Source organism: Phaethon aethereus, assembly GCF_964289735.1.
Source record: "Phaethon aethereus genome assembly, chromosome: 25".
NCBI lineage: Eukaryota > Metazoa > Chordata > Aves > Phaethontiformes > Phaethontidae > Phaethon > Phaethon aethereus.
The window spans coordinates 4,672,976-4,697,279 of NC_138601.1; the positions used below are offsets into that span (position 1 = coordinate 4,672,976).

The window sequence follows — 24,304 nt, forward strand, 5'->3', positions numbered from 1 at the left end:
TTCAGGGTTTACAGGAGCGTTGTGACATTGTGCAAGGAGAAACGCTTACAATAGTATATAGTTTTGGCATTGGCACATTTAGACTTTGTCAACACTAGATTACTTAAACTTCTCAACAGTCGTTCCAGGACAGCAGTTCTGCTGGTGATTTGTGCTTGCATGAATACATGTATCATCGTTGTACTAACCATAAGGTTATCTGCGCTTGATCTGAGTAGTATTTGGCGATTCAGTTGTTAAAATGCTGCTAGAAGTTATAAAACTGAAACTCTGTAGGCAAATGCAGGTGTGTTTTTGTGGGCAGTTTGAAAGGAGGAGATACTAAGAGAAGCCCAGGTAAGGAGAAGAAGGGAAGGCTCCTTGTGCTAATTCTCCATCAGTAGAGCGTTTACCAGTATGAGAGTGGTGAGTCGCGTTCCTAGCTAGTGTCCACTCTGCAGAGGACAGTTGGGCAGCTGCTGGCAAGCTTTTTTGTTGCTATGGAGGTTTTTACAAGCTAGTTGCTGGTTTCAAAGTCAAAATTGTCTAGTGTGTAAAAAGCTCTAAATGAAACATTGGGAGGATTTTAAACCTATCCGTAAGCACATTCCAATGATGTGAGAAGAACAAACTTCATTTTAGAGAGATCAAATTCACACTTGATGAAGCCAAAGAAGATTTTGCTATTTAAATCTTCATTTTTCTATTGCATACCAAGCTCAGCAAAGTTCCAGAATATTTAGCGTGTTTTTTTAAGATAAACTGGTAGACTGGAAATTAATCAAAATGGTTCTTAAAAACTAGATTAAATTGTGATTGAAGAACTCTGTGAGTGTGTGTGTATCATCATGCTCTCAGATGAGATTATTTTAAACGTTCCATTATTACAGTGTAAAAGATAAATTATACGGGAGCACGTTACATGCTGCAATATGTAGTACAGGCTGGTCAACAAAAAGCTGTAAGCAAATACGTGAACCTGTCTGTAAGTTTTCTTAAACAGAACCCTTCTGTAAAAAACACAAAACTTGATTGTTTCCTCCATTCTACATATTGCAAAGGTCTCCTTTAGAGCTTGCTAGGGGAGGAGCTAAGTCTATCCTGCGTATAAAAGTTTATTATTTCTTGCCAAGTTAGTGCTATCAGCTTAAACCAAGGAAAAACACCTTTCCTCCAGAATGAATGTCCAGGTGGAAGTTACACCTGTCAGCTTTACTTTGTGGACAGACCATTTACATTTTCTTTTGAGCTCTCAACTGATGTCCATCTACGTATTCAAAGGCACAGATACACATCTAGTGCCTCTTTCTCCACTGCTCTCTGGGAGGAAAAATGCTAACTTTGGGAAACAGAAGTACAGATCTTGATGATAGATTTCCTTTTCGTTTTCCTATGGCTTTGTGTGCAGCCTGTATTGTTAGTGCAATCATTTGTAATCTTAGAATAAGTTAGTGATGTTTAATAAAGAAGTGTCATTGCTGGCGTCTACGAATATAAATGGATGGTTTAAAATCTTAGTGCAGTTTTTGCTAGTCTTCAAGATATGTGAGCAGTTAATGATGAAAGTGAGAGTTTTTAAAGCAAAAAGGAATCTTCCACTGAACAAGAAGAAAACTAGGTAATAAAAAAGCGATTTGGAACAAAGAGTAGGCTAATGGGTGAAACAATTGCCCTTCAGTATCATAGCAGTGGGTAGTTTTGAACTTCTGGCACATATTTTGATGAGTATACAAATTTGAAGGGACAGATAATCTGTTCATGTGGTCATAAAAGTTTTTTTCTTCATGTATGTGTCCTCAAGTTATCAAAAAATTACAGAGAAGTAATAAATGTGAAAGGTGTATACATGCGGATAACTACTATTGAGTGGTAACTGCCTGGTTTTGCTTTAATCTTGCTTTCAGTTTTTTGCATTGAAAGGTATAGGTGGAGGCACAACAGTAGATTTGAATACAAGGAAGTTTCAGTCACAGGTGTTTAATTTTTCTATACTTAAGGTAGTAGGAAGGGCTTATACTTTTAATTCGAGTGTGTATTGTGGTGTACTAGAACTTTCACGATTGCCTAGTAAAAGAAAAATGTTGATGTTTATGGCTGTCATATCTAAAACTCATTCATAGCCAATAGAAAGCCTTCAGTTTACTGCAGAAGCTGAGGGATTATAATGCTGCTGCATTCTGAAATGGCAACCTCTTAAACTATTTTCTGTGGAGATAATGCTTGAAAAAATTCCAGATTCACAGTTCTGGAAATCACTGGTTTGAAAGCCTTTGTCCCTCAAACTAGATTTCTAGATACAGCCAAATAATTAATCTTGAGAATGGAAAAAGCTTGAAGGTTTTTTATCGTAGTTTTTATGTTTTAGCTGCAGGATATTATATAAGGCATTTTTCTGGAATTGGAAATATGGTCTGCTTCATTTTCCATTAGACTGTTAAATACTTACAGGCAAATAGCCAGCTCCATACAGTGAAAATATGTTGCCTGCTGAGTTAGCAAGATACCTATCATAATTATTTTAGGAATGGTGGAAAAGAATAACTGGAAGATGGGAAAGTCTAGATGCTGTACTGCATCTTCAGGCTTTCATATACCACCCTGTCAAACATACTTCTGCCTGGACCTTTACTTTGAGAATTGGATGGTATTTATTCACTCTCCAGTCTTCTGTTTCTCTGCCAAGATTCCCTGCAATACTTTCAGTTGCTGCCAACGTTTCTGGTTTTTTATGATGTGCGTGTCAGTTTGCTTAGTTGTACCAAGACTAATCCATTTGAGGCAGAGATGCCCAAATATGTGGCATAGCTTTAATTTCACCAAAATACAAGCCACAGTACCACACACCATTTTATGTCTGATCTTTTATATGAGTTGATGGGAAAATCTGTTTCAAGTGAGTTTTGAGCCCACAGTGAAAAGAGGAGAGTTATGAACAGTGAATGCTGTTTCTGAGTATCCACTCGCCATGTTACACCATATTCCCAAAGTCTGTGTCAGCTGCACAAAATTGTCCTTGTGATACAGTAGAAAGGATTACTCTTCTTTTTCCTTTGTAGCTCTACTAGGTGTGAACCCATTACAGATACCATCTCTTAGGTGGGTGTTACAAGCTGTCCCTTGACGTCTAGCGGATGACAGAATAGATCGTTAGTCGCAGTCCGTCTTTTTATTTTGCATTTACATGGGCAAAGGCAGGCTTGAGTACTTACCCATAGAAATGCAAAAACTGTGAGGATGTGCTGACTGTCGCTCTGTCTTGAGAGAAAACTTACCACTTAAGAACATATTTTCAGTTTTTTGCATATAAAGCAGCTGAGATACACAAGAAAGGAGTGATTGTACGATGATATAAATAATTCCCTCTTGTGTTATAGTCCTGATTACTATCCGCTGACATGATGTAACTTGTACCAGATGTGTTTTCCCACTAACTGGGAATTGCTGTGCCTGTGCGCTGTTCTGCTTCGTGCACCTGTTCTTCAAACTGTGCAAGAATATTGAAACTTTTGTGCTCTGAAATATTGGTAATGTATTGAACTGTAGGTGCCTGGATCATTTTAGTCACACACTTTGTATTTCACATTGCAATCTCTAGTTATTTCTTGCTAATGTGATTTTCAGCATTCATGTTACCTAACGATTTCATGAAGCAGAGTTGTAGTGAGAAAGCATTAATGTTTTGTTATTTTTAGGAAAAATACAGCAGAACTTTGCATTGGGCAGTATACCTAAAGCTAAGTTGCATCTGTGCAATGAAAACGATATTTTTCTGATGCATTTTCTTGTATTTCTGCCCTGTCTGCTGATGAAATTGATGACTTGAAATTGGTTAACGGGTAACAGTGATTAATATTAACAGAAGCAAAGTGAAAAATCATACTCTTATTTACCCCTACATTTATACTTACCAGAATGATGCATTCTCTTATCAGCCTTTCAAAATAAACACATGTGCCAGCTTATCATAGTTCTTATACTTCTGTAGCCAAATAATGTGACTAGTAAGTGTGAAAGCATTTAGCTTAAAATGATACTGCTCTTTTGAAAGGGTTGAGGTACACTTGCATTCTGAATTCACATAGGTTTTAGCTGTACTAGAAATTTCTACCTGATGAGTAGAAAAGAAGCAGGGAGGCTGGTGCTCCAGTTTTGGTTAGAAATTTGGGTGGTAGCCAGATTGAAACATGTCCCAGGTTTGGCATGATGTTGGAGCTGTATTTAATTAATCCCCCCAACCTGCAACCACTGCCTTAGTCCTGTTGGGAGTGTAGTTTCTTCAACAACTACTTGACTGGTTTGAAATAGGTGCATTATCTTAAATAATGTAAATTATTTATTTATGCACATGGTTGTTTCACCACTTGTGAACTGTGTGCAAATCTGGTTGCCCCAGGACTTAATGGAGCTGCTGGAGTGTAGCTTCCAACCAAAAGACATCCAGGATCCTTAAAAACTTCAGATTGTTAATGCATATGCAAAATGGCATTGCCTTTAATTACAACACAGTTATACTTTTTTAAACTTTTTATAACTGTAATCTGAGAGAAGTCTTGTTTCATGGAAAAGCAACTTTCCAATTTCAAGATACTCAAACTTTCTCATTGAACTTGGCTTTATGTATAGTGGTCTATATATCTAAATGGCAGAGTAGAAAACCTATTCAGTCCCCACAATGCCTCTTGATTGTATCCATTAAAAAGCTGTGGTTAAACTGAGATCTGTCTGCTCGTAAACTGAAGAGGGGAAGAAAAACTTAAGTTGAGGGGATTGATTCATGTGAAGGTCTTGTGTTGTAAAGGAAGTGTGCAGATTATTTGTGATGCTTGTGTAAGGTGTGTGGTATTCCGGTGCTGCAGTGTTAGCTGTGGCTCAGATGCCCCCCACCCCCATGTTAGGTGCTATGTAATTTTGGAGAAATAATTTTGTCTTGGTGTCTTGTGAGCTGTATTAAGGTTGCGAGCACTTCTTAACTGTACCAAGTTGGAAATGAAATCTAGTACAAGTGGCTCATAAACAAACCCAAAAATTATCTTTTGTGCCTGTCTTGAAAGGCTGTAATATAACAAAGAAAGAAAATAATGGATGGCTAATAAATTAATGCATTTTTAATGTTGGACATTGACTATTGCAATCTCTTTTTTTATAGTACTGACTATTCGTGCAAGAAGTAGGTGAGCTGCAGGAAGGCCCCAAGCTCTTCCTGTTCCTCCTCTTTTTCCCTATGGTATGTGTAAAACTTACACAATCAAATGCCACTGATTTGTGAATTGAGGTGTGAGTATTTTTTTCAAGGCATTTTCTGGCCCTTATGGCTATCTGGGAAGAGTGGGGGGGACTTCCAGATGTTAACTAAGTAATAAATCAATACAGTGCTATCTTTGTGTCTGTGGACAAATAACGCTTGTGCTTGCAATACTTCTAGACTTGCCAACCTACAGCAAAGTGAATTAGACCAGCATCTGTCAATTTTGAGAGCTAATATTGATAACTTTCTGTGGGCAGCAATTAAACTGGTTAAAAATAAAAATTAAAAAAAAAAAAATAGGCCACTGTCAGATTGACCAGCAGTGGCAGGGTCATCGCTGGTTGTGGAGTGCCCTGAAGTGCCTCTTCTGTGCTTTTTTGGGAGCCACCAGAAACATCCAGGCAGAAAGAACGAGCAGTTAAGTGCACATCTGTGGAGCTGGCAGCCTGTTTGTGATTGCAGGCAAACAGCTGTAGGCCATGCAGGGGTCAGTGGCTCACAGGGAGCCCCGATAGGCAGAAATGACTGCGCAAGCACTCCGCTTACTACAAAAGCTAGAAGAAGCAGTGTTTTTCTTTACATCAGTGTCTGCTTCTGGTGGATTCTTGCCAGAAGTCAAATCGTACGTCCTTGGCACAGGTTAGATGAAAATATGATACAGCCAGACTGGCAAGTTGGTCCCTCTCTGAGGGCTAACTAAGGACATGGAATTTAAAGTCATTAATCTCAGTATATTGCACTTGCTCTGTGCCGATTTCAAGGCATCCACCGAACCAAAGTTGGGGCAGGTAATTGTGCTGGTGCTCTCTGCTATAAACGGCTCTATTTTTAGTACAGATAATGTAAAGAAATGCGGTTTTCCTTTAGAAGTAGCGAAAGCATGGTATAAGTGTTGCTCCCACATTACACATGCTTCCTCCACCTACACATTTGTCTGCAAGTTGTTTGTACCTTTTTTCTGGGTTTGAGCCTTTAATATTCGTAGGCTTGCAAACCTTTCTTGTACGATCTTTGATTACGAAGTGTTGCGTATTCCTCATATGTTCATTCAATGCTCTTAGTACAGTTATTCCTCAGGTTTATGTCTCAATAAGCTTCTTCAAAAATTGCTTCAAAACTGTGTATTCTTTTTACATTTTAATCAGAACCTGTATTGCCTTTTGTAGTATGGCTGAAATTCATTCTGTGAGCCCATGCTGTTCAGCAGTTTTGAAAAAAGTGGATTCACCTTATAAAAAAAAAAAAAAAAGGGGCAAAAATTGAAACACCCAAATGTTGCTTTCTTACATTTGGGATTAGAAATTTAAGGGGGAAAAATCTTCTATTAAAGTATTTTGGGCAGTATTTAAACTGCTGTCACTCAGAACTGTTAGCAGTCTAGTAGTGCGTTGTTTTTATTAAATGTATAAGGAGGCCTTTGCTTTACCAGCTGTTCAACTGTTAAATAATGTTGTTCGAAAGTTGCAGGTCCCTTGAGGGTAGCAGGCGGCGTATTCAAAGTGAAAGTAGGTTACTGATTCTGCAGAGTGAAGTGGTTTTAAGACCGAATAGCTTTGATAAGTCAGAATAAGCCCCTTTGTTGTTTTTTATTTGAAGTGGTACTGTGTTCATACAAAGTGGTTTATTATACAGAATATTCCTTAAGTGAGCAGAGGTGAAATGATGGCAGAATATGTAAAGAGATTATTTTTGCATTCACTAAATGGGGAGTGGGGGTAAAACTTCCTTTTCATGGCAAGTTTTTTTGCTTTTTTTCTGGCTATCTAGCAGTAACATTCTGATAGCCTTCCCGATTTACTCATGCAGCTTGTGAGAGGTGCTTAATATGCAGAGGAAATAATCAGGTATCATTTTCTACATGACATAGTGATTTTTCTGAGCTTCTGAATAATTCATTAAATGTTGTTAAAGGAAAAGCTAAACTGGATTTCATCGTGCCCAACTGCTTCCTAAGGGCCTTCCTGGGTATAGGGTTGTTAATTTTGGCTTGCAATCACAACCAGTTTATTTTATTATTTACTAGTTGTTCCATCTGAATATTACTTGTGATCACAAGCCAATGTTAACAGCCCATCTCCACATATTTCCTGGCCCAGCTGGATCTTGGCTCTTGTTTTCCTGCCTCACCTCTGGAGCTGGGAAACTGGGACCTGAGACCCTGCTGAGGATGGAGCAGTGAGAATAGACCCTGCTGTTGCAGTGCTGTGAGTCTGTCTGCAAGTTACTCTGTCAGGCATCTTCAGGACAGTTTTTGAGTGCGTTTGGACATACTGGAGAACTGCTCAAGAATCTGTTATATTAACTTTAAGCTAGTAATCAGACTGGTTTGGTTATGTGACTGTTTTTTTTTTATTATTCAAACCACGGACACCATTGGTAGGTTCATCTGCTCTTCAATTAAATTCACTTCAAAGAGGGAAACTTCTGAGGGAAGAGTAAAATAGAAACTATAATACATAAATGGTATCAAAACATGTTTGGATGGAAGTTACCACATTTGTAGTGCAGAGAGTATTTTAACTCAGTACGATGTGGAAGTAAATTTATAATAAAAAACCATGTCTGTCATAGTGCTTTAGGTTTGTTGCTTTTTATTGTTGCTCCAAGAATACTAATAATAAAAATGGCCATATGATTCTGTGAAATCCAAGTATTTTATACCTGTCTGCTGGACTTAGCCCAAGCTTTATAGCCTAAAGGAAATTTTCTGACTCTGGTAGTGAGAATCCAGGTTTCTTCATCCGTAGCTCCTCAATCCATCCCTTTTCTGTTAGGGCCCTTCTCCTGTCCTCTAGTCATGGGACATGTCTTAGGCTCTGTCCTTAATTCTCCTCTTCTGCACCCTCTAGTCATAGGTTTAGCTCTGAGTATGCTGTTTGGTCAGGAGTTCAATTGTATTTCTGACTTTGTCTGCACAGCCAAAAATCTTGGCTTGATGTTGCAATACTGTGCTACTAAAATGTAATTGTCCTGGTGAAAAATAGGTGTGAGATTACTTGTATTCATTAGGGATCACATGGCATTTTTTGCAAGAGGAAGTAACAGTGTCCTGGTCAAATTCCAACTTGGATAACTGCAAGTGAAATTTAGATGGGTAAATGGAATATTGTTTGGCTATTGCATTGAGGAGTAAGTAGCTGGGGGAAGGGAGAATGAGACAAAAGAATAAGTGCCTTAAATCAAGAGGTTGTATGAGGGACCTCTGAGGTGGGAACGAGCAGGGGACATGGTGTTCTCTAATCTGATTTAATGCTGCAAGTTGAAAATGTCTCCATTGAAATTCTTCATGCATATCTACATTAATGGCATGTTGTTTGGTATAATATGTCCCCTTTCTGGGTAAGGATGGGCTCCCGTTGGGAGATACAGAAGGAGAAGAGGTATTTCTGTGTAGTTAACACACCTTTTTTGATGGAGAGGCATATGGGAGTAGAGCAGAGTCTTGGGGCCATCAGTGTTCCCAAGAGTCCATGAGAAACACAGATCAGCATCTTGGCCCAACGTTGAGGCAGGTGCCGGTGATCTTTGGTGGGTGGAGAATATTCAGCTTGAAATGGATAGCATGCCCTGATTTCCATGTCTCAGGAGTCTAGTACCAGTTCTGATCCCCACAAAAGGTGCACATATTTGTACATAACTGCCAGTGTTGCTGAAGATAGTGCTATAGGACAGTCCAGCCCCAGCAGATCAGCTCATAGATAATATACCCTGTGTTTTACTCCAGTTGTACAAACTCAAAAGAATTTGCTGAAGATATTAGTGTTTGGGGTTTTTTTTAATTGACTTTCTTTTCTCTGTTATCTCTTATAGATGAAATGTTCAACGGCTCGTTGGCAACTTTCTTCAGAAGAATAATTACTACTGCTCTGCTCTTGCCATAATACCAGAATTCTGTGACCTACACATCAGTGCTAAACACCAGCAGAGAATCATATTTTGTTCATTCTGTGTAGATGGAACAGGCATCAGTCTTGAGAGTCCATCCTGATTTAAAGCTGCTTACTTAGTTTTCTGGGATTAAAGGTGCTCAATGAATCAGGGCCCCCCAAATGAGTCAAACAGCCAATTCTTGCCAACAGTTGGTTGAAAACTGTGCCGCGCATGTAGCAGGGATGGCACAAGAGGACAGTCGCCGTGGTCAAGTGCCACCCACGTTTTATCATGGTGCCAGCCAGGAACTTGATCTGTCCACCAAAGTATACAAGAGAGAGTCAGGAAGTCCTTACTCTGTGTTGGTGGACAGCAAAATGAGTAAACCACATCTCCATGAAAGAGAGGAGCAGCCATATTTCAGGGAGAACAGATCGGTAGGAGAGGTCCGGGCTGTGAAAGAAGATAGAGAAAACTCTGACGACTCTGAGGAGGAAGAAGAGGAGGAAGATGAAGTGACTTACAAAAGGGAGCAGATTATAGTAGAGGTAAACCTTAACAACCAAACATTAAATGTATCAAAAGGGGAGAAGGGTGTCCCCTCCCAATCCAAAGAGACTGCTGTTCTTAAGACCAGCAGTGAGGAAGAGGAGGGTGACAGTGGGGAAGAGGCCACTGAAGACAGTAATGATGATGAGGAAAATGAGAGGCAGAAGAAAAAAGAGAAAAGAGTGGAAAAAGTTAGTGTTGCACAAAGGAGAACAAGGAGAGCTGCATCTGCTGCAGCAGCCACAACTTCCCCATCACCCAGAGCTACAAGGGGTCGTAGAAAAAGTGTGGAGCCCCCCAAGCGTAAGAAGAAAGCTGCAAAGGAGCCCAAGGCACCTGTGCAGAAATCAAAGTGTGAAGAGAAGGAGACTTTAACCTGTGAGAAGTGCCCCAGGGTGTTTAACACACGCTGGTACCTGGAGAAGCACATGAACGTCACTCATAGGCGCATGCAGATCTGCGACAAATGTGGGAAGAAATTTGTTCTAGAAAGTGAGCTGTCCCTTCACCAGCAAACAGACTGTGAAAAAAATATCCAGGTAGGTTTGCTCACCTGCTTGCCAGATTTCCATACCTTCTGTCGTGCCCTGGATACAGCTAGCGGACACTTCAGAGGGGGAAATCTTTTGCGCAGACCAGGTTCTGACCGAGACCTTGTCTCTACGTATCAACACTTTGGTGTCTTCCAAAAGAAGTAAATTGCAGGGAACAGAGTGTAGAACTGACATCTGCTTTAGCAGAGTTACTCTAATATTTAACTACAAGTTGGGGAAAATGCAAAGCTGCTTTAATAGTGTCAGACTCAAGAGTAACTGGCCTGAAAACAAATGCATTTGCAGTGAAGTACTGTGACAGGATAAACCGTCCTCCTTCAGGTGCTGAGCACCTGCAGCTATCACTAGCTTTGAAGTTCGAAGTGTTTCAGTGTCCTGAAACGCAGTCACAGAGTGTGTCCAGGTAAGGTTTCAAGGGAGAATGGAATTATGGCACTTTGCTGGTTTTGGAATCAGAAATTTGTAAAATACCGGAGAGGCAAGCAGGTGAGAAAGAAACTAGTGAAGTCAGGATTTGAACTAGTGTTAAAGTGTAACTTTTTAAAATCCTGCTGAGATAATTACACGCAAGTAATTTACTGTAGTCTTCATGTATGCGTATGGAAGTGTATGAATTCAGCAAGTAAATCTGTTCATGAGGCTGCCCTTCTCCCAGTGCAAAAAGCTCAGTAAATCTCACTGATAATATAAAGATCTCTGGTCTTTCTCACCAGAAGATTTGCAGCTTTTAATTTTATACAACAATGGAAGCCTGTGATATAATAGAACCATTTTAAAGTTTAAGTTGTGGAAAGAGTTTCAGAGTTTGATTTGTACTTTGCTCATAGGCATCTGTGTTCTCATGTAACTGAGGGCACTGTTGTTTTATCTGGCAATTTGAACGTGCTTTTTTTGCCTTAAAAAAGGCAAAACAGGCACCGTGTTGCCACCTACTTTTGAAATAATCCCCCTGCCAGCACGAAGCAGCTTGAGTTCAATTTCTGTGGAGCTGAAATGTTGAGACTTTGTAGGGCAAGAAGTTTTTTGTCTGTCCAGTGAGTTTTACCAGAAAGATTTAAGATTTTTTTGTTTGTTTGTTTGCTTAAATGCTAAACTGAATTGGTATTCAATTCCCACTGTGTGGGAGACAGTTGAAATATTTATTGCAATTTCTCTTTGCTGTAAGACTCAACTTCAGCTCTGTATAACTCTATGCTATTTTTCCTTATGTTTCAGCTCATAGGAGGAAGACTGAAGGAAGGAGTATAATATAAGATAATGAGCCTTAGGCATAGTTAGTAAAATGCATAAACATTTCAGTATGTCCTTGCAGTTTTTGAAATAAAGACTTAAAAAGTTTAGTATAGCAGAGAACACTTAAATATAAATTTAAGAAATGCCCTGTCATCCAGATGGCTCATTCACAGCATAAAATCTTTTGACTTTAAATTGGAATTCATGAATAAGTTTGTGTGTAGTATAGAATGGAGAAGCATCCTGTAATCCATGCACCCGTATGCTTCTGAGGGGTACCATTCCTACGTCCAAAAGTGATTGGAAAATAAGAAATTGTAGAAATTGTGTTTTATATCCAGTACCGGAAGAATCAGGTCCAGAAACTTTCCCAAATATTTCTAGTGCCAGAAACGCTGCTAGTCGTCTTGAAGTTCTCAGTATAAGCATATATTCCACCATTATTTTTGTCTGTCCTGACATTTGGAATGTGTTTCACAGCTGCCTGCTAATTTGTTTTTATTACACTTGGCAAAAGGAGTAACGGGATATGAAAGTTTTACATTAATGTAGGGCTTAATATGTCAAGAGGGATATGGAGCTTTGTCTAGGAAAAAAAAATTGTTTCATTATGTAAGTGGTAATTGAACTGATAAACATGGCTGGCTCCTCTCTATATTTTTCATCTAAGTGATGGAGTATATTTGTTTTTTCAGGTAATTTCTGGTTTTCATCCTTAAAATGAGCAATTTCACCAAATTTCTGTTGTCATCTTAAACTCTCTGTGTAGCTCTCGATATTAGTGATCTAAATTACTTGCTGCTGATTGTCAATTAAATCATAGGCAGACTGCTTCAAGGGCTTGCTTAACCTTAAATCAAAGGATTTTTGATCATTTCTTAGCATTGCTTTATTCTCTAGGGTTTGTTTTTTTTCCCCCCAAAGACTACAGTTTGTTCCTGACATGCCTCCAAGTAGGTACTTTTAGAGGCAGAGGCTCTCCTTGGAGGCAGCCCGCTGAGCGCTGTACCAGAGTTTCCAGGCCTGCAGAGATTCAAGCACTCTGGAAGCATCGTAATTATCTGTGCAGTGAAGAAACAACTCAAGTTGACAGAACGCGTAGTGTTTGCTAGCTCTGCAGTGAACAGCATACAGCCCTTTTTACTTTGAGGGAAGGAGGGTAATTGATGGGCAGAAAAATGGTGATGCACCAAAAACCCCGAACACCCCAACGACTAACAAAAAATAACAAGCCAGAATGCCTTCCTCTTCACTTCAAAGATGAAAATTACTTGGTATCCTCACATATGCATCTGCTATCAAGTTGAACAACTAAGATTTTTTTCAAAATGATACAAAGGTGTTTTTTTTTTTTAATCAAGTCTTTAGCAAGAACTAACTCTATTGAGGAAGAAGAGATGCATGAAAGCCTTTGGATTCTGCTCATTGCTGACTTTCTGGATATTTCACAGTAGCTGTGGGAAGAGATAAAAACATTCTTTGCATATGGTTATTTTAGACCTATAGTGCTACTGATACGTATAAATGAAGAGTCAGAATACGAAAGACGAAGGTGACAGCTTGCTTTGCTGTATGAACTGTGTACCAGACTCTCCGCATGGTCAAGAGCTGCAAGATGGAAGCTGTCTTCTGTGTAGAGCTAAAAGGATGGGAGAGCTTGGAGTAGTTCACGGGCTGTTAGACCTGGAGTTTGAGGGGTCACAGTGGCTCCTGTAAAAGACAGGACTGGACATGCAGATGGGTTTAAGGCAACTTGGTGGTGTTGGCCTCCTCCACCTCTGTTGGCTTCTTCCCACACCAACAGCATCAGTGCCTGTGGAGTCGTCTTCTCTGTGTTAGCTCCTTGAGGGCTGCATCCAGCTATATGTGCTGTTGTGTTTTGGAAACAAGTTAGTGCAGTGGCTACAGTGCTCTTCAGGTGGCACCAAAATGCAGTGTGTTAACATCCTCTCTAATCCTGCTTGATCTGGCTTTTCTTAGTGTAATTGTTTCAAGTATGAAACAGTAAATATAAGCTGAACTACAGTCTGTGACAGTACACAGCTTTTTGACTTGTTTTGGGCTTCTTTTTGTCATGCAAGAGGAAGATACGTGGCTTAACTCCACAAACTTGAATCACTGAATCTTTCTAATTTAAACTTCCTTCTATTTATCCCATTCATTCAGTGCGTTTCCTGTAATAAATCGTTCAAGAAGCTCTGGTCCCTCCATGAACATATCAAGATTGTCCACGGATATGCAGAAAAGAAATTCTCTTGTGAGATTTGTGAAAAAAAGTTCTACACCATGGCCCACGTGCGGAAACATATGGTTGGTGAGTTATTGATCGGCGATTGTGTTGGTTCTTCCTCATAATGTGTCTTTGTGGTTCTTAACTCATAATTGCTGTTTTGAGAAGAAAAATAGTAAGGCAAATTCAGTTGTCTGAGCTTTATCCTTAGCAAAATGTTCAAGTCTGTAGTAGTAGGCAGCAAGCAAAATATGTATGTGTGTACATGTGTGTATATACTTACAAGCTGTTCAGTAGTAATCATTTTCTTGCTCAGATTTTGGAGGAAAAAAATGGTTAAAAAATGGTTTGCATTTGAATGACCCTCTCTAATGTACTGTTGTGTTGCAGCACACACAAAGGACATGCCATTTACATGTGAAACCTGTGGAAAATCATTCAAACGCAGTATGTCTCTCAAAGTACATTCCCTACAGCATTCTGGAGAGAAACCTTTCAGATGTGAGGTGAGGCAGCAACTGTTAGTATGTTTAGATACGGTAGCATAAGGTATAAAATTAGTAACACAGTCAGTAGGGAATGTAGGTGGAAACTTAACTGACTGACTTATAAATGAGGTGCAGTTTCATAAAAATGTGAGGAAAATTCTCCTCTATGTGGAGAGCACAGCAGGAGTGCATCTAGCAGCAGTTCAAACTGGAACGTATTTGGTTTGCTTTTACTGCTGGCTGTCATGTTTTTCTCAATAAGTACACACTACAGCAGGATTTGAATCCTAGTTTTCCCTCGGTGTTCATAACAAAGCCTAATGCAAATTACGTTAATCCTCCCTGTCCTGCCCAGTAACTCTAAACAGATAGAAGTGGCGACAGTGAAAATAAACAAATTACTGCTTGATTTTCACTTGTGGGGAAAAAAACGTTGTCCTCACTGCAGCTGTTGCCTCCTTGAGATCTAAGACAGTGCTCTGAACTTGCATTTCTTAAACTGAGCGTGTGTGTGTGTGTGTTGGGATGGGGCAGAGCATCTCACCGATACATTCACGTGCGTTTGCAATTGTAATTTTATGCCTGCCCTCAGGAAGGAGATGGTATGGGACAGGCTTACAGTCATATGTCTGGGGCAGATAATGTCTCGGTCATCTGATGGGGATGCTTGTGGGTATCACATGATGGAGGCAGAGGGGGTGCAGAGCCCTTCCTGTTTCCAGGGCAGGTCCGGTGGCTCACCCTGTCCACGAAGTGGGGCACAGCTCCAGCCAGATGCGTAGTACTAATGGCAGTAGCGCAGGCAGAGTAGTCTTGGGGATAAGACTCATAGGGAAAGAAGTTACCTCATACCAGTAAATAATAGCTGGAAAACAGACTGGCTTGCTGAAAAACATGCCTGCCGTAGAGCTGCTGGTGGTTTTGCTGTGTGAGCAGAGTCCTCTAGTGGAGGCATGCCGTAGTCCAGCAGAGATAGCTGGCAAAGCTGCAAAACCTCCAAATGATACCTTAAACCAACAGAAGCACTTTTCTGTTGGCATAACTGTGTCTCTGCCAGGCTTTTGCCAACAGCTGTGTCAACTAAAGATTGTGACTGTTCCATACTCCTGGCCAAGGGTTTTGTGCCAGCAGACCTTTTAGTACAGACCCAATTCTACTCTCGCTAAATTAAATTCTGCATTTGTGTGAGGGCCTGTGTATGTACTAGTTCAGGTATTCTTTACTCCTTCACATAGTACATTTGAGTGCTGTCCCGTGACTGCCTTGCTTGCTGATACATGATGCCTGAATATCATGGGTTGCTGTTTTTCTGTTGCAGAACTGTGATGAGAGGTTTCAGTACAAGTACCAGCTGCGTTCCCACATGAGCATCCACATTGGGCACAAACAGTTCATGTGCCAGTGGTGTGGCAAAGACTTCAACATGAAACAGTACTTTGATGAGCACATGAAAACACACACTGGTAAGAATTTATGAAAGAAAAGCACAAGCACCTCCAGGACAAAAACTTTCCTATACTTCCAGCTGTATTCCCTTCCTTGGAATTTGGGATCAAAACTGTTATCCAACCCAGAAAATCAGGAAAGGTCAATACATTAACTTACTGTTAAATCTAACTGTCTGTAGTCCTGCGATTCACTGTGGGGGGAAAATGAGAGGTTAGGCTTACTTCCTTGTTATTTTGGTCCGAAGGAACCCCTTTCCAAAGCTTTATAAAAGATTGTCTTGTGCATCAAAATCCAGAGATGAGAGGGGATTTCATAAAGACTGAGGACTCCTGTGGAACAGCTGTGTCTCTATTCACTGAAGGTAGCAGTCACAGTAGCTTTTGTAGGATGCAGTTTGTTTGCATAAGTATGCTGAAGTAAGTATTAGCAGATGTTTGTGCCTAACCGATTGCCATATCTGTGTTCGGCAGGAGAGAAGCCCTTTATCTGTGAAATCTGTGGGAAGAGCTTCACCAGCCGCCCAAACATGAAGAGACATCGCAGAACTCACACAGGGGAGAAGCCCTACCCATGTGATGTGTGTGGCCAGCGATTTCGCTTCTCCAACATGCTCAAGGCACACAAGGAGAAGTGCTTCCGTGTTACCAGCCCCGTCAATGTGTCAACTGCTGTCCAGATCCCACTGTCCACGACTTCTGCCACCACAGTCCCTGCTGTAGTGAACACACCCACCACCCCAACTCCACCTATCAACCTGAACCCAGTGAGCACGCTTCCTCCACGCCCCATTCCCCACCCATATTCACACCTTCACCTACATCCTCATCCTCACCATCCACATCATCTCCCAGTCCCCCCGGTCCCTCATTTACCCCCTCCTCCAGCTCTTTTTAAGAGTGAGCCTTTAAATCACAGAGGCCAGAGTGAGGACAACTTTCTGCGACACCTGGCAGAAAAAAACAGTTCAGCACAGCACCACTAACACCTTTGCTTCCTGCCAGCTATTTTCCCATTTTATGCACATGGAAACATGCCCTCATGGAAGTACAGTGGGTTAGTTGGTGAGGATCTTTGTCTTTCTGTTAACCCCAGCAGATGGTCCTACTTTTTCCCTTGAATCAAGTTAACAAACAAGGAAATCCCGTTTTGGATCAGCAGTGCTCATTTGAACCTGGTAGCCAACAGGACTTAAACCCAATTTGCTTGCGTTTCACTGGTGACTTTTATAAATTTCAGATACTGAGACTTGTGGAATTTTATAATTTCATATCAGCTGATGAGGTATGCTTGCTTTTATATCCTGGACTTCTCCTCAAAGAGGAGATAGGCCTGGTTTTCTTTGTACTAATCGGAAAGGCTGTGAGATTAATACAGAGCATTAATTGTATCACTGTGTATCGTAATGGATTCTTTTCAGCTTTTGGTGCCGGCTATGGAGTGAGCCAGCCACGTATCACAGTATATTTGAGCATTATAAAGAAAGACAAAAAAATTTCTTGTTTGTGTAGCTCTCCTAACACACTCTTTATTTTACTACAGAAATTATTTTAGAGTTTTTTGTATAGACCTATTTAGTAGTCTGTTTCTAAAATGAAATGTATTTCAATAAGCGGTGTAATTTTTTCAGTGTAGCTGGACCTATGTTGTATAATAGATAAATTTTTATAATCATCAAAATGTGATTCTTAAAAGATGCATATAGCTTCTATAGTTAAAGTTATTCTTACAACCATACAACTTAAAAGGTGCTTCAGAGAAGAAAGGAACCCAAGAGGTCTCTGGAAAGGTTGCCTCAAAAGTGATGTTGATTTCAGAACTTTACGTAATTTATTTTAGTAGGGCTTTTGTTTTTGGGGTTGTGTGTTTTGGTTTTTTTTTTTACCTTATGTTTCCCTTTTAACAGTTTCTCTTAAGCTTTTTGGACAAGGACGTTGGGATACCGTATTCCTGCTCCACAGGTTTTCTGTAGTTCAGTTGGAGTGAGGTATGAGAGGGGTTAGAAAGGGAGCCCCTTACACATAGGGACCTGCTAGTTTGGGAATAGAAGGTCACAAGAGCATGAGAGATCTGACAGCAGAGAGGAAATCAAGTATCTCGAGTCAGCCAAGCATCTTTTTATGTAGGAGAGCCGGTTTTAATGGCTTTTCATGGTATGATTTTAAGCTGGGGATCATATCAAATGCTGCTCTTCAGATTGCTTTTTGGAATTCCTGGAGTTGTTAGGAGAGGGGAATTAAGTGAGATCATAAATGTGGTGTTTCTGACTGGTTGATTGTAAGAGTGAGAAGAGAAGTTTGAATGAGACAATGGTGTTTCAGTTGCATTGTTAAGAAAATGCTGGTACCACTGTATGTACCATGTGAAGCTCTATCCCATAAATGTAATGTGCATAAAATTATGGGATGATTTCTAGGGGCTGTAGTCATACTTTTGGCAAATCTAAGTTTTACAGTTGTAGGATAGGAAACTTTGAATTGTAGGCATGTCACTGTTTCATAATCCTGGGAGGCAATGAGGGGGAAATGACAAGTTAGTGCAGGGATGGTGGGCTGGAATGCCAAATGTATCTGTTTTAACCAGTGAGTAGCTGTTATTTTTCAGGTTTGTATTTCTCTTCAACTAAAACTAAGTATAGCAGCATTATGCAATCTAGGAGCTTGTTGCCACCTTCAGTGAAGACAGAGGCCCAAGGCAATGTACTGTAAGTCCTCTTTTCTTTAAAATTCCTATTATTCTGTGCTGCTTTTTAAATTAAATCCCACCAAACTATACATCCAGAGATCCTCATAGGCAAGTGTGGAACTTACTGTTTGGCTTGGTAATGAACTGGGGTTTTGTGGCTAATGGGATTAATTTTTTTTTTTCAAGATAGCAGAAATGGTGGAAATTCTTCCTAGCATTATTTCCTCAAGGTTAATGCTGTTAAGCACTGTGTTTTGAAACACCATGTCCTCTGTCTGTCGAGAACTAGCTCCTTAGTTGATGTTTTTCACCATTTTCTACCACCTAATCATTAATGTCGGGTTTGGTTCTTTTTTCATAACAAGCATAGGAAACTTTAGGAACCAGAAAGGGCAGTTTTGGCCCAGCAAACCTACTCATTTTTGGCTGAGCTGAAACTCTTTCCAGCATTTCTGAAAAATAAAACAATGTTTTTAAAATGTTTTCTCTATAATATTTATATACACCCTCTTAACCTTCTAGAAGAAAAAGCCAGTTATGAAAGTGAATTTACACTCATGATTATGACTGTTGTATTTACTGTGGCTGGTCCGCCCCAGAGGTTCTATGCATTCCACGTCACATTTGCAACCTACGTTTCTGTTGTGCCACTATTTTATGGTCAGGCCTGTTATTAAATGATTTTTAAATGCTAAAAAATTCTTGGTAAATCAATTGTATTCCAGTTTTGCAAAATGATTTTCTTCTCAATAAATTTACAGTATTAGGCTGCTATTCAGAATTCTAAAATCTGGGACAGTTTTTTTCTATTATTTAGTTCATAGCAATGATAAACCTTGTATTTTTTCCTTCTGAGACTTACGAACTTCCTTTCTGTGGAAGAGGATTAAACTATCTAACCCGCTTAACAGGCTGTCATAATGTGACATGATGTCAACAGATTCTCCTCATTATCTGGGACAAACATATCGAAAGCTGACATACTGGTCTAAAAGTGTTGCAATGTGATATCTTACAAAGCACATATTTCAGCAAGAAAAGGAAAATGGGCGTTACAAAAGGCAGGAAATTCAAGGTTGAGATTTGCTGTGGCTTCTCGCTTCTGCTTAAATCTGCATCGGCACGCACACCTTCTACAGAGTTTGCGCAACACTAAGGAATGTATTCAGTTGTGTTTACTACTTTCTGCTCATGTTGACAAACTAAGCATAATGTTTTATATCAGCTTTACTGTATTTAGTAACTTAAGGGGTTGGTTTGTGTTGCTAAAATGCTTCCTTCAAGAAGAGCAAAGACGAATGATACCAACTTTGGGTTTGGTCTGAATGTTTCTGGAAAGTGGGACTAAATTCTCCTTTCTTCTTTTTTCCCCCTCCAAAACATCCTACAGCCTAAGGCAAAGTTTTACTGAATTTTTAACATTGCATTTTTAAGGAGGGGAAATTCAACAGCATTAACACACAATCGGGAGGTCAGCATTCTAAGATGAGCAGTATGAAGGACAGCATCTTTTCTGGAGAAGTTTAAACTGCTAGTCCACTGCACAGTGCCTTATCCTTACTGAAGGCATTAGCTGTGTGAGCTTGTTTGTTCAGTGCATTACCTCAGACTACTTTATCTTTCTGGATAAAGGTGTGGTGATTATTTGTTTTGTATTGTCATGCCTGCCTGAATTACTGACTTTTCTGTTTACACAGCTCAGATACTTCTTAGATGGCCTAATTTGTATTACTGTGCACATCAAAAGTTACTGTCATCCACCCTCTATTCCCAACCAAATCTTAAATGATGGACTTCTGAAAGAGTCCTTTAAGCTGAATTTAGGCTTTTATCACTGGGAAATTAGTTCATATCTCAGTGCAGTCCATCTGGATGTTTTGTCTTTGCCCTGTTGTCTCTTGAGCATGTAATAGCTATTTTCAATTTATTGAAGAGAGGAGAAGGTAGAGCTTGGGGTATGCGGTTAAAAGATAGTGCTTCCCTTTGACAGTGTTAGTCTGTTTTAGCCAAGTAAGTGACAGACCAAGTGTACCTCTGACCTGAAAAGATTAGTATTTTTGTAGTGTAGGCAACAATAATTTGTTGCCTGTTTCTTTGTATAATAATGACCAATGGTGTGACCATCAGTGGGTCGAGTACCATTTGTGTAGGGGTTTGAGAGACATGCTGTTGTGCAGGGCTCTTTCTATTTGTGCAAAGATAGTGTTGTGTTGACACTTTTCTGGTTTGATTATTACTTGTAGAGTATGTAGGTAACGTGCCTTTGAGAATATGATAAAACAATATGCAACTTGCAGTGAGGCACTCAAGAACAGTAATGTCAAACTTTTTTCACTCTTGGGACTTGAGCTCAGGGTCATAAAATGTTTAAATGATTATTTTATGGTTTCATATTTCTATTGACTAACAATATTTTTTAAAAAAACAAAACATAATGTATAGCTCAGCAAGACATTTTTTACCCGCTAGTAAGGAACATCTCACTTGTAAATAGAAGATGGATCAAGTTTCTGGGTTTAGTGTTGGTTTTGGTCTTTAAACCTGGGAGACATGGCTACCTGAGAGATGATGGAAGTTAATTAAATAAATGCTTGCCCATTTTCATGACAAAATGAACTGACAGTTTTTCCAGCCTATTATGTACTACACTATGATTAAGATATGAGTGATTTTTAATGGAAAATATGATTTTATTCTTATATTTTACTGACTTCTGAACTTTGAGCTAGGTCACTTTGACTATAGTCACTAGGAGTGACTGTAAAAGTTCTTCAGATCTCTGTGCTTACAGTCTGATGATGCTATTTTTTAACGGGCACGTAATTTTTTATTATTATTGCGGGGGGAGCATAGCATGTACTGCTGAGCAGAAAACTCAGGTCGAGTTCAAGCCTGGATGTGATCTTCTGCATCCTGGTTAGAAAAGCGTAGAATGGAGGTATGTGTACGTGTTAGAACCAATAGCCACATGTCTTTGAAGGATGGTATTTTTATGGTAAACACTGTGAGGCCGGCACTATGTATCCCCCTGAGTAATTATAGATAACCTTAGCATGTACTACTTTTAATAATTTGGAATTGCCATTAGACTTTTCAAAAATCAACATCATTATAACCTCTTTAAGTTTGGAACTGATCGGTACCATACTTCTCTAGACTAAACAGTAAATCTTCAAGTACTTCCAAAGTAGAAGAAAGGTGCATTGAAAATGAATGACTGTAAAATGGTTTCACTCTTTTACAGTTTAAATTTGAAAGCGGAAATGTCACTGTGCAAGTTTTGACGAGGGCATTAAGATTTAACCAGCCTTTCATAGCACATCACTTGCCAGCTTCCATCAAATGAATTTGCCTTGTACCATAATGATTCTTTTACTCATATCTTGAAGACATTTTTATACGGTATCACCTTTTGATTTCTTTTGTAGAATGCTCTTTCCTATCAATTCACAGGGAGTGTTCTCTGCAAAGGGTGCAGGTAGGGAAGAAGGAACACTCATTTTCCCAGGGCTTGTGTGCATGTTAATGAAACTTGATGATTTTTTCTGGAGATGTTAGGGTGTTCAAAACTGAAATTAAACTCAAATCAGTAAATTTCACTGTTTTAGCAGACAGAAGGCAGTTTTTGAAGTCATGTGGCACTAATAAGTGGCACTGTCTTGCTGGCCTTGGCAGGTATAAATTAATAAATTCTTACATTTTTATTTTATCTCATTGATTATGCTAAAAATAAATTGCATAATATATTGTAAATATATTGGAGACGTGGCAGAAGATTTAAAATTCACCCCTAAGGAGAGAGATGTTCAAAAGAAAGGCAAGCATTTGCATTTCCTATAGGCACTAGAAAAAAGTCTACCTTTGGGTTGTCCTTAATAAAGACTATTATCCTGGCAGCAAAAGGTATTTTTGCCAGTTTTAAGCTTCTAATATAATTCTGAATAAGAAATGAGAATTATATTAATTTCATTACTGCTTTCCAACCCACCAAGGTAATTTCTGCCTGAGATGACCTGTTTGAATTTACACTGATGCCCAAGAAACAGTTTGTCGTGGATTGCAGGGGGTACCCTCTGATCTCAGAAATAATAGGTGCTTTTTTTTGGACAGTACCATCTTCTGTCTCATTAGCTGTGCTTTTTAAATGAGGGTGAAGATTTGAAAGTGATTTGGTGGTTTGGGTTTTTGTGGTGTTTTGGTGGGGGGGTTTTTTTATTCTCCGTTTTTAAAATTGGCCTGTCCCTGTTTTTTGTGGTGTGTTTTTGTTTGTTGTTTTTTTTTTAATAAATCCTCTTGCTTTCGTGACATGTTGCTGCTTTTACAGATTAGAATTAGCAAATATCTTCTGATGAAATGTCTTTGAATATTGGGAATAGCTGCCTTTGTACTGTGTCATGGCCTACATATATGTACAGAGCGGATATATTTTGCAATGTAGGCCATCTCTTTGTGTACTGAGAACTTATGTACACAAGCACTGTGGTCAAAGGAGGCTTCCTGAGAAGAGCAGTCGGCCTAGATGTTTGCAGTCTGTCCTTTTATTTCATCATATTGCTAAATACGTCTTTCATCCATGTCTTACTGGTTGCTCTAATTTAGCATGAAAATGGGTATGTGTGATGTGTGCTTGCATTTATAATCCTTATGCAGTATTCCATGGTCTAAGGCTCTTCACCATGTACTGCAGCATAAGAGCCTTATAACGCACAGTTTAAACACACTTGAAAGTGAGAAATTACATAAAATTTTCCACCAAAAAGGAAACACAGCTTTTGTTTTGATTCCCTTTCCTGAAACACCTGCCAAACTCCTGGGCAGAGTGCGGAAGCATACTAAAAGTCCCCTGCTGAAGTGATCTATTAATTATTATCTTCTACTTGGAGAACTCTGAACAGAGATGTTGCTCTTTATTTTAATGAACCTATACAGCAGTAGCATAGTTCCCTTAGATATTTTTAATCTTGGTTCTGCACAAAGGTGAAATTTGTAGTAACACTGATGCTGATCAGTTGAGGGCGTCTTTCCAAGAAACTACACATCTGACTTTTCGTGAACCAAGTGTCTGGTTTCTCAAAGGATCATTGAAGCCTTTTAAGTTGAATTGACCAGTTACAGAGTCTTGGCTTAAAGGTTAGTAGGGAAATACCCCTACTTCAGGGGCAGGAGGATTGATTGATTTTTCTGGTATACCGCTGAACTAATGCACCTTCCTAGGATAAAAAGAGGTATTGAGGGCAAGAATGAAAATGTAATGAGCAGTTTAAAGACACGCACACACAGTCTGTTCAGCTGTTAATGCTGCTAAAATGATTACCCCTAAAGAGAAGCCAGTTATTGATCATGCTGGACAGGTATACCAAGTTCGTTAGAAGTACAGGAATAAATCATGATATGTCACGGAATAATGTAGAAGGTTCCTGCTTTTGGGGGATTTTTTCATTCATGTATCACTTACAAATGCACAGAGGAAACGTAAAGATTTGATGGGAATTCTTGTCTGTAGGAAAGCAGGAGGTTCTTAAGGTGAGCTGAAAGAGAATTTTGTTTTCTTCCTTGTTTAGAGTGGAAGGGAGAGGAATGAAACCATGGTAAGAGCAGAGGTTTTGTCTCTCCTTGCTGTTTACCATGGTCCAGCTGGAAAAATGGCTAGCAGGCAGGGTTTGGAAAGCTGCTTGGGCATTTCCAGACAAATGCAGGCTGTCTCAGGGTTTTTTCCCCCCTAACACAACTGAAATTTGAAAAACAAACTTAATTTGTTAAAATAAAAGTTTTAAGGAGTGCTGCTTCACTCTGGCTGACTTGCTGCTAATGTTGAGGTTACAGCCCTCATGCCGAGAGGGTTTTGCTGATGTTGCACCTTTCATTCTTTAACCTTTAATTCCAGAACCAGTTGTGGAAAGATTTTGGAGATTTGTTGTGTGTATGGTTTGGCTGTTTTTTTGCTTGGGTTTTTTTTGTGTGTGTGGTTAGGTCTTGCTTGTTTTTTAATGCAGCAATAACTAGTTAATAAAATTTTTTGAGTAGC

General features: G+C 39.5%; 1 protein-coding gene across 1 annotated transcript; it reads left to right on the forward strand.

The window, feature by feature from the left end:
* Positions 1-9,241: 9,241 nt before the first annotated feature.
* Positions 9,242-16,579, forward strand: ZNF652 (zinc finger protein 652; the record flags this gene model as incomplete). Its single annotated transcript, XM_082010464.1, has 5 exons — positions 9,242-10,182; positions 13,597-13,744; positions 14,051-14,166; positions 15,467-15,611; positions 16,068-16,579. The coding sequence occupies exons 1-5, from the start codon at positions 9,274-9,276 to the stop codon at positions 16,577-16,579; spliced, it is 1,830 nt and encodes a 609-aa protein (XP_081866590.1). The 5' UTR covers positions 9,242-9,273.
* Between the last annotated feature and the right edge of the window lie 7,725 nt (positions 16,580-24,304).